The sequence below is a fragment of the Atractosteus spatula genome, chromosome 3 (genome assembly GCF_055471065.1).
Source record: "Atractosteus spatula isolate fAtrSpa1 chromosome 3, fAtrSpa1.hap1, whole genome shotgun sequence".
Taxonomy (NCBI): Eukaryota; Metazoa; Chordata; class Actinopteri; order Semionotiformes; family Lepisosteidae; genus Atractosteus; species Atractosteus spatula.
This window is the reverse complement of record NC_142708.1, coordinates 10418437-10430000: the sequence shown is the minus strand read 5'-3', so window position 1 is coordinate 10430000 and position 11564 is coordinate 10418437. Positions and strand designations below refer to the sequence as shown.

At 37.5% G+C, this 11564-nt stretch overlaps 1 protein-coding gene across 7 annotated transcripts in view; it reads right to left on the bottom strand.

Annotated features, from left to right (window-relative positions):
- Positions 1-11564, bottom strand: part of tcf4 (transcription factor 4) — a 207484-nt gene that overhangs the window by 138105 nt on the left and 57815 nt on the right. For all 7 annotated transcript variants that reach the window (XR_016090848.1, XR_016090849.1, XM_088911566.1 and 4 more), the window contains one exon: positions 7061-7157. Coding sequence is in view for 5 of the 7 variants with exons in the window: in XM_088911566.1 (XP_088767692.1) it covers positions 7061-7157 (97 nt within the window). In the remaining 2 variants the exon portion in view is untranslated. The remainder of the gene's footprint in view (positions 1-7060; positions 7158-11564) is intronic.

Sequence of the window (11564 nt, the reverse complement as noted above, 5' to 3'; positions counted from 1 at the left end):
CTTATTTGTTTTTAACAATACATCATAACATTATATTCAACTTTTAATTTTTTTATTGCTTTCCCCTGGGCTTAAAATAGACAGTAACTTACACTATGCAAAGGACATCAGAAGCAGGCAGAAAAGAATAGGATTTGCTGAAGGAAGGACATGGCAACAGTAGCTTACTATTTTAAGTTAAAAAAACACTTGGATGTTTTAACTAATGATCACTCTCTCCAGTCCCAGTCCAGTGTCTTTGGAAACTAAAGCTTTAGGTTTGAGGAGGAAATAAGGAAATTCAGCACTTAAGTCATGGTCCCCTGTGATGTATGGTCAGTGAGTAAAACGTTCCCACACCCCTCCTGTTTCCTCTGTCCTCTTCTTGAAGAAAGATGTGAGACAGATTCATAATGGCTCCACTAGCCCTAAAACGCTTTTTTATTGTCTTTTTCAGTGCCTTTGTGGAGACTAAAAGATGTCGAACCATTTTCAGTTGATTGTAATTCAATCACTGCATTATCACCAAGTGTACACAATCTGTGGGAATAAAATATTTATATATCCTTTCTCCACTTTACCTACTCTAGTCTGCTAGTTGAACTCTACTATAAAGAAACAAGATATCTATTAATACCGCTGTACTCAAAATAATCTACTGAAGTGCACACTCACATTGCCATTTCCTTCCAGTTCCTTCTCTTCATCTTATACTTAGGTAATTTTCATAATAATGAATGGTATATCACCTAGTTAATTAAGTGCATATGACCTTTGGCAAAGTAGCTACAGATAATGGACAAAAAAATGGAAACACCTGGGTAAATAAGGGACACAAACTACACTGAAAGCAAGGTCCATGTGTTAATTAAGCAAATAACATCCTAGTATGCTTATGGTCATGGTTGACTATAATTATAGCTAGCTTGGCTATAAGAGGAGACCTCGGTGACTTTGAAAGAGGAGATGATTGTATGGCAGGAGCTTAGTGACCGCGACAGCTCAGCCTGCTTCGCAGGCAGCTGTGTCAAAGATGATGTCAGCATGGAACTCCAAGGGAAAGTCATTAGCAGCAAAGAGCGTCGGTAGGCAGAAGAGCACATTCCATGTAGACAGCGGTGGGATATCATAGTCAGAATGCAGTGGGGAAAAAAAAGAATCTCATCACACCTGACAATGCCCATTTGCGAGTCCAGAGGTGCCGAGAGTACAAGCAATGAAGTAGTAGTGGAGAAATGTGATAGTCATTCTTGACAAACCTAAAGGACTCAACAACCCTGGGTGTTTGGTTCCAAAGAGAGAAGGGTTCTTGTGTTTCCGTAGTGTTGTGGGGCCCATTCTCGTAGCACAGTTTGAATGCACTCATTCCCTTAGTTGGCAAGGTCAATGCAAATAATTGCTTAATGGTAATGAGCGATCTTCTGCAGCCCGTACTGCAGCATTTCTTTCCTGCCAGAAAGGGAGTCTTCCAGGATGACAATGTCCCCATCCAAAGAGCATGCGTGGTCACCCAGAGGTTTGATGAGCTTGATACTGATGTTATCTAGATGTCATGGCCTTTTCACTTACCAGATCTGAAGCCAATCGAGTAATTATTGGATATTCTGGAACAATGCCGGAGACAATGTTTTCCACCGCCATCAACCAGGTGTGACTGATTTTTTCAAAGAAGAATGTTACCTCATCCTTCCTGTAGAATTTCAGACTCTACGCCACAATGTATATAGACCATTATGGTTGAAAGAGGTGGCCTAATGCCCTATTAAGTGACTTTACATTTGTGTTTCCAATTGTTTGTCCTCTACCTGTATGTTTAAAGTAATCAGATATAGTGTTCACAGTTTACGTATCATGAAATACAATGAACTTATGGAGTCTTTAATCTAAGACAGAGGACAGAGAAAAAAACTCTATAGAGGATTCACACTTCTAGCACTTCTTAATTTGCAGTGAATATATTACCGATAATAGCAGGTGACCTCTTATTTGCCTTTCCAACATATTCAGCTCCACAAGCCTTTGGCTTGTATAACACCTTATACCTCTTTTTAAACTATGCCCATAGGAGGATATCATTCACACTGTCCTCTATATACAGTCACACCACATGTCAGGAGAATACAATTTATCTCCAAGTCAGAAATTAAACTGACCTGAATCAGAGCTTTCTTACTTCAGACAGGAAAATTCTGTCTTTACAATGTAATTCCATCAAATAATTTTTAGGTGTTTAAGATTCAGACTCTCACCATTGCAACATTGCAAAATTCTGAAAGAATAAGATTTATATCAGCTTAAAAAAATGCATTTGTGATAACAGAAAGAAGGAAGTGATTGAATAGCTTTCTGAAATGCTTCAGTATTCATCTTCTAACCAGGAAAGAAAAGCATTTTCATAAATGCGAGTCAAGAAAAGTGCTTGTAACAGTATGTTTGCCGACGTTCACTCGACATGGGAGCATCATAGGAGTGATGTATGTTTTTTACATCACTAGCCAGTACATGTTTTTTTTCCAATGAAACTTATATGCATATCTGTATTAGATGGATCTTCCCAAATTCTTCAGCACAAGGTTTTGGGAATTCAGTGCTTACATTGTCAAAAGACAGGCCCATAGTGGAAGCAGTTTCTAGTGAATGACATTTTGACCAGGGTGTGTAGATATCTTTTATTATTACTACTGCCTACCATTACCAGTATGTATAAATCAAGATCCTGTTTCCAGCAGAGGTTACCACAATGAACAGTCACTTCCTATTACAATTACCCTTCTTACTTCCAAGTAGCTGGTAATTGTAAATAAAATTAATTACTTGTCAGTGTGGGTAATTCCAACTGTAATTGACCAGCCACAACCCTGGTGTATATACAGGAGCAGCCGTTTCACAAGATGAAAGATCTGCTGCTCTATTCTTCCTTCAGGGACATTAGAAGCGATACTGAAAAGCTATTGAAAATGTCATCACACCACACACTAGTGGCTGCACTGCCGGAGGATTAATCTGTGAGGGCCTGGGAGATGACATAAATCCCCCCGCTGATTATTTAAAGGATGTCACTATAATCTGGAAAGTTATGTAGATGAGAATCAGATAAGACACTCTTTACATAATTATAAAATTTCGATGGATGTGCTACCAGGACACCACAGTGCCTCTCGCGCATCTGCTGGAAACCAAATTGTCATGTGAAATTCTCCCATCACGCTTTCCTGTCTGAAACTCTTAATGTTATCATTAGCTCATCAGACTGAAGCGCAGAGCAAAGCCTGAGACTTCAAGCACACACTTTCGCTTGTGCTCTGAAGCTGAGGCTGACCATGCTGACCACTGTTTCAAAGCTTAATCCTGTTGCTCAGGTTTGGACTTGCTTGGCACCACTCATTGGATTTGTCACTGTAAGTGCCTATAAAGGCAGGATGTACTGCGCATTGACCCTTATTTGGCTTTATAAGCACTTTTATTTCCTGCTTATGGCTTCCACACGCAAAATATACCCATGAACTTGTATCCCTACTACAGTAACCTAACCTCTAAAAAGACACCAGCCAAGAGCAAACCACGAGTGTTATTACACTAACCATTAATGTTAACTACTGTAATGTTTTAAATCTACATACAAAGGGGGGGAAAGGAGATGCAAAAAGATGAAAAGAATGAGCATATGCAACGCCAGATTATCAAACAAACATGAAATTTGAAGAAATCATTAAGTGCCTGTTCAGGTGTTGTCTCACCTATGCAGATCCCTGTTTGTGTTTGGTTATATTCTGTACTGTATTAAAAAAAAATGGTGGGCACTAATTATTAGAAAACTAGGGTCAGGTGATGTGTCGTTGGTCTTAAAATATGTAAATAATTACAATACATATAGCGAGAAATAAATGAAGTATGCACCATGACAGAAAAGTCACCAGCTCAAAGCTGTAGCATTTCCAATCAAGCATCATTCCATGATGAGGAACTGAACAGAGAAATGTTTGCTCACTTTGCTGTTGGTAGTGGGTTATTACTCAGACATGTGCTGACTCAGCAGAACTCCCTCTTCCAGAATGAGTCATCAAGTCTTCCTCTTCCGGGTGCAGGATTATGGTCTATCTACTGTGGTATATTTTCAGGTGTCCTGACTCACTGGCTTGCATGTGACTGTGCTGGGTTATTTTAAGGTTGTATATATATAACATATACACATATACAGATGTGTGTTGTCACAGTGGTGAGCAAGAATCTGCATCAGTGTGCGCACTGCAAAGGAGCAAGCAGAGGTTAAATCCACTCTGAAAAGTGAAAATAAACCTTTACCTCAACCAAAATGTTTTTTCTTCTCTCCTTTTGCTCGTTGGTGTTGACCTCAATTAACCTCTATTCGCTCCTGTACATCAGGATTGGCTCCTTTTACCAGGAGGAAAATGCTTTCTGATAATAACTGGAATGTCCGATTCATAATTACATTACACATGATATGGAATATCCAGCGCTTCTAAATTGAAAATAAATACTGTTATCCAAAATTTTTACTGTATATATTTAGCATAACAGACTAATATATTAACATACTGTTTTCACAGTTCCTCCTTAATGAATAGCAACAGTTGTAAATGTATTAAGTAAACCCTTTATACCTGTATATGTTACAGCAAAGTCAAGCTTTCATTTGGGTAATTTATGCATGAATAGCACATTAACAAAGCAATAATCAATCTACCACAAAGAAAATAAATGACAGATTTAAGTCGGATGTAAACCGATTGCTACAATTTTTCTTATTCCAAGTGTTGATCAATGCTTTTGACCATTATAAATACACAATGGGTATCGTTGCTTTGCTTTAAATAATAATAGGTCAAAGCACAGTGAGAATTACACTGTACACCATTCTAGCACATAATCTTTCACTGACTATTAATTTAACATTGAGAGAGGTGTAAAACAAGAGGTAAAGTTGATTCAGAGTGTTGTTATTTCCATTCATGCCTCTAGTCATTAACCGATATGCAACCTCTAAGTTCGATAGAGGTAGCGATACAAAACGCTACAATTACTCTAAAAGAAAACCCCAGAAGGAGAAGGATATCGAAGGGCCATCACTGAAAGAGCATTTGCATCTGCATTGCTTCATACAGTATGTCTTTTAGAAAGCCTTCTTTCTTTAAGCAGAAAACGTGGTTTAATCCTCACATATTACATTTTCCTTTGAGCAAGTCAAGCATAATTTCACTCTGGCCATCATGTCAAAGAGAGATTATCTGTGTCACTGCCCAATCACTCTCGATTCACTGTAACTGAAGCAGTGAAGGGAAGCCTTCCACTAGGCTGGAGGAAACTTAAAGCAACTTAACACTACTGTACACACGATTATCTCTTCAACCGGCAGAGCATTTCAAGGCAAAGAGGACAACAGCAAACAAAAAAAAAACATCGTAAGGCAAAATATCTCAACTGGTTTGTACAGTATTGTGCTTACACTAAACCACCCTTACACAGGACCAATACTACACAAAGGTCTTCAGAACATTTCAGTGCTCTACCAAAAAGCAAAACACACTGCAGTGTATGGAAATGACACATGTATGTAAATTAGCAAATTTGTTTTTTCAACATTTGCATTTTTAATGGCAGCTTGATCATTGTACAGTAGTTAATGTGCTGTGATTGCTTTTCTAGGCAAATATTTATTGTGCTTGTGCTTTCTTCAGCGCTGAAGACGGTTGTGTATAGCAGGAGGCAATAACAATGTCTCCCACAAAATCTGCACTTAGAGAACAAAATCAGGTGCTGCAATCACACAACACTTCTCATCTTCTTAAGACTTGATATGAAAAACATATCAAAGCAAACACGGGTTTTGTGTGAAAGTGGGTATACACACAGTCATAGCTGGGTCCTGTGCAATCACTTCACTTAAAGTGCAGGTAAACATTCTATTTTCAGAAGCTAAAGACTCTACACTACACTACTGAACATACTACACTACACACTATTGAGGAAGAAAATAAATGCTACAATAATGTGAGGTATACAAGGACGGAGAAAGAAACAACATATACTGACTGTATTGTATGTATTGTACTGTTGTATTATTGTATCATTTCGTTGCACTGTGCTGTGTTGACTGTGTTAAGCTGCGGTTGCACTGCAATTTCCCTCACGGGATCAATAAAGTATCATCTAACATGTACCACTCTACCTTTCTTTTACTGACAGTTCATTTAAAAACTACTATTTAGTCTTACATTGCTGCCAGTGCATTATTAACACATTTTTCCATTTATCCATCCATTTTCTAATGACTTTACTCCATACAGGGTTGCTGGGGAGACTGAGCCTATCCTTGCACACAACGGGCGCAGGGGAGGATTCACCCTGGATGGGACTCCAGTTCATCACAGGGCACACACAGACAAACATGCACACACTCACACCAGGGACAATTTTCCCAGAAACCAATTAACCTACCAGTATGTCTTTGGACTGAGAGAGGAAACCCATTCAAACATAGGGAGATCATACAAACTCCACGCAGATAGCAGGAATTAAACCGAGGGCTCCAGTACTGCGAGGCAGCTAACAAGGCCACCCCATTAACAACTTTTTTTTAAGACGTATATTATCCTGCTATAAACAAAAAATCCCAGATGAAAAAGAATAAATTATAATGAATTATTACGGTACTGCAAGGACTTAGTTTATTACGTAAATGTCTAATACATTAACAGAAAATGGAATTTAACTAAGCTAAAATAATGTGAATGGTGTACGAATATATTAAAAGTTTTTTTCCCCAAATGTTGCGCTTGCATGATATTCATTATGAATTTCAAAACTCCTTTTTTGCAACCCCTTAAACTAACATTACACACACACTTTTTTTGCCAGTTCAGTAGTTCATAAGAATTTTAGATAAGCTATAACTTGGTATTAAATTATTTTTATTAAGCAATTTATACTCACTTTTAATATACCAAACTTCTCAAAGCTGATAAATTCTATAATACCACAGAGGGCATTTTACAGAACTGGAAAAGAAGGGATTTGACAGTAAACAAGTGATATCAAGCAAGAATGAATTTAGTGTTCTTACCTGCTATTCTGGAGTTCACATATGGAGGGGAAATGCTGTCATGTGACCCAAGGTCCCTATTCACCATGTGATTGTACTGAGAACCATCAACATAATTCTGGAACAGAATAAAACATGAAACAACGTTTTCTAAAAACTCAAAGACAAAAGAAGTTCAATTTCCGCTTCGTATATAGTAACACACAAAGGTAAATTACTAAATTTAGATAGTTTAAATTCCCAAATATAAAAAACGATAAACATAACATTATAATTTAGCTTTATTCACTGATCTTGGTGTACAGATCCTTTATTTACTAACGTCAAATGGAACACTCTTTCCTGTTGAAGAATTGTCTGTTGAAAGCAGGCATCAGTGATCCTAAAGCACATTTTATATTTCTCCCAATTATAATTTCACAGCATACGCCACTGAAAAGGAGCCAAAACAATTGCAACTGATTTGTATTCCCACTTTGATGAGCAACTTTATAATAGAGTGCTGATGATAAAGGAACTGTAGAGATTTAACAAGTGAAAAGAAATGGGTGTTATTATTAGATACTGACCTACTCTTTTCCAGCATGAAAGGTGTGAGCCTAATGTGGGTTGACTCGTTTGTGTTATCTGCAGCGCAGGTTCATTTTTATTACTTTAACATACGAGATTAAATCATTCAGTACTTCTGGCCACAGTAATTCCCAATTAAATTGCCAACACATGCCTTTGCAATTAACTAAAACTAGTCAAGTACAAACTAGTACATTCGGCAAAAGTGTTGGAGGACACTTACAAGACATTTTTAATGTAAGCATTAAACAAGAGTGTGCTTTTCCAGAGAAAAAAAAAACCTTCTGATTGTGTGCAGAACTACTACTACTGATAGAGCAGTACCAAAGCAAATAAAGAACCTAAACACACAAGATTTCAAAAACACTCCAAATCCCCAAAATGTGAGTTAGATGTTGACAAAACAAAAGTTGAAAAGTTCAAGTACAGTAGGTAGCTGCGTCAGCATGCGTAGGCTGCAAAGGAACAGGTAAAGATTTATTCCCCGACGAAAAGAGAAGAAAAGAAACACAACGTTTCGGCTGTGGAGCCTTCTTCGGGTGTGAGAAGAACCTGAAGAAGGCTCCGCAAGCCGGAACGCTGTGTTTCTTTTCTTTCAGCATGGCATAAGAGTTAAAAAGGTTGTATACATGCAATGTGTTTCATGCTAAATGTTAATTTTTCAAATGTACTGTATGTAAGGGCTCAGTAAGAAATCACACACTAATGAACAAGATGCAAGGAACAGTGAATGAGGTGAATGCTGAACAGTGGGCAGAGCAGGATGTTTCTTTACAGCTATGATAAACGGTATTCTTTTCTCAGGTGCTAATGTACTACACACGGTGAGTGGCAGCCTGCATTCAAACTGCAGCATCCAAAGCAGGCAAGGTGAACTACTCTGGTGGCTAGAGAGAAAGAGATGCTTGCTACAGTACTGCGTTCACCATCACTTGCTATGAACACTGTTCGAATAAATGGAAGAGGAGTTCCGCTCATCACGAGAGACACTCGGCAGTTTTTAATCATGCTTTTAAAAAATAAGGTTGGTTTATCCAACTACCTACCCATGTTATGTACGCAAATGTTATGTACGCAAAATAAGAAATCACTATTTTAGTACATTACTACAACATTTGTCTACCTCCAAATTTTACCCTTGGCAAACAGCACATCTATTAACTCTCTCCATGCTTTTACGGGATGCTGCCTTCCACAATTTCCCTGGAATTTCCCTCTTTAACTTCTTTTTCACATCCCCCTACCCACTGTCATGCTATTTATTTGTCCTTTCTCTCATACTCATGCACTCTCCCTCATCCCCCCACAGACCTGAAGGTGAAATATTTCACAGTTTAAGCTTTGCCTTTTACTTTATACTTTTTACTTAGAATAGCAACTATTTTTACTAGTGCAGTACGTGAAAAATTGCATGTGTTTTTAATACCATATTCAATTCTCATACCATCTACAGTACATCCCCAAGTTTAAACATGAACTTGAAAACTATCAACAATTCCTTCTGTTCCTTAACAAACCTATCGTTTCACAGTGTCCAGGTGTGTAGCATTCATTCTGAAATTGCCAGTTATTTTAATTTGTGCACACCTAACAACCTGTTAACTCGTCCTTTCTCCAGAACCCACATATTACCACAGGAAGTGCAATTCTGCACGTCACACTGCAAGTCTCACCACATATAAAGCAAGGTTAGCATCATAAAGAGGAGTAATGGAAACTCCTGTTGGAAACACCTCAACAACATGCATATCTGGAAAGACCCTGGGTCAGGGTTATGCAGAAATCTAAGGCTACCCTAGTCAGCAAAAGCCCTCCAATGTCATAAATATTTGGATATACTGTATGTGTGCCATCACCTGGTCACATCTGCTACTGGACTTTTGGCTCCAAATCAAACTGAGATCTGCACCACAGACCTCTGCCTGCAACTTGAAGAAGTTATTTTGGTTTGATTAAGTTAAAATCAATCATACCCTGAAAATGCTCAGAACGTAATAATGGAATGGATTGTTCAGTTTCCCCAGATGACTATAGAGTCCATCTATTTAATTCACAGACTTTTGAGTAGGTCTAACATCACAGAAGAGGAAAATGGGTAAAATGGAACATACCATGCCCACCAGTGTCGACCAGAAGTACCAGGAGTGTTTAAGTTGGAGAACTGTGCACAATTCAGAGAAACTGGATATATGTTATCCAGAAATACTGGATATTTAGAAAGACTGGGTCCACAAAATATACAGAATCAAAACCCCTGCATGACCCTTTCTGAACATGGTCTCATGATATATCCTCTGTAAGAAGTTAAACTAATTTACAAAAGGATGGGCTTTTTAGGTTCTCTTCTGGCTAAGCAGCACTATTTTCCTCTGACTGAAAGTATGTTCTATTTTCATGGGTATCTTGCAAACCATATTTACATCAAGCTGTTCGCACATTCACGCATATATACACACACACAATAAGTACACCAACATGGTAGGTGTTAAAATATATATAATTTGTATTTTCAAGGAACAAATTAACACGCTTGTTCCTTTCTAAAACTCAGTTTTGTCTTTATCTTAGGAATATCAGTTAAAGTAAAGTTGTTTTCAAGTTCCCAAACATTTCTTTTGGGAAATAGATAAGATCTGCATGTTCTGTACAGGTATCTTTAGGTTTTATTCACAGACTTTTGTTTCTTTTTATGAAATGAAAAATAACGATGTTATTTTCTGAGTCTACGATCACTTTGAAGTTAGCGACAAAAAGCAGCAAAACAGCCTCCATTGGTTTTCATTTCTGAAGCTTAACTAGATAAAGAAAAAAAGTAGAAATGTAAGATACATAATTATGTTTCAGTGTAATTAAAAGACTTTTGTATTTTCATACAAGGTCATAGTTTTGGAAATTTGCTACAGGCTGCAGAGTTGAGTTACAAGTTACAACGTAAATGTAATTTTTGCATTGGTAAAATGAGTTTTGATTTTTTTCCATGAAATGAAAGACGTTTCGCTTAGGTAGACAACATAACAGGACACAATCAACAGATCATTGAGCACAGTACTGCCCTTTGTATTGTCTCACAGAATAGCACAAACCTCAGCAAAGTCAGCTCACATCATTCTGTGGTTTTCACTGGTGCCATATGTTAGACACATTTGTGTTCCAGTTCAAACGTCAACCTCTCTGGGAGAAGACTTGACTTCTGAATTAATCAAACACTTCCTCTGGTTTTCTGTGACAAAGGGTTAATTCAGTAACCTCCCATAAGTAGCTTTTTTTTTTACAAGTGGTTTAAGCTGTTTGTCAGGACAAATACTTCTTCCAAAACTAAACTCATGGTGTATTTTTTCTTATTTGATTTTAAGCAAGAAAAACATACTTTTGAAGAAAAACAAATCTTTAGTCAAGATATACAACAAAGTGCAACCAATACATTATATTTATGACATGATATAAATGTTTTTTTTGATAAAATGTATTTTAACATTATATATAAAACTGCAATGGTAATACGTTTACATTATGACATATACTTTATTGGCATGCAAGATTTCTGTATACAACAAGTACTGTTGTTGCTGTCAGAACTAAATGCTACTGTTTGTCAACCTCCGCAAGCCTTTGGAATAAGAACTGAAAGGCTGCTACATTTATATATAAGTGTGGTCTTCAATACTATGGCAGGAACATCTTCTATCCAGCTCAAGTCTTAATGATCTACTGTACATCGGGTCATTACGGGTTTAATCGGACCAACTGGTCTCTCCAGGACCTGGACTGAAGACTACTTATGTACAGTGATATACCACTAACATGCAAAGTATGCAACTTTCAGCACACATTTTGTGGGTTGATGTACATCACGGGTCACAAAGTCCAATCAGTATTTCTCTCTCTACTCAAACCCTAATGGGCACAAGGTTTGCGGAATACAACCAAGATGCCATTCTATTTAACTGGCTATGTC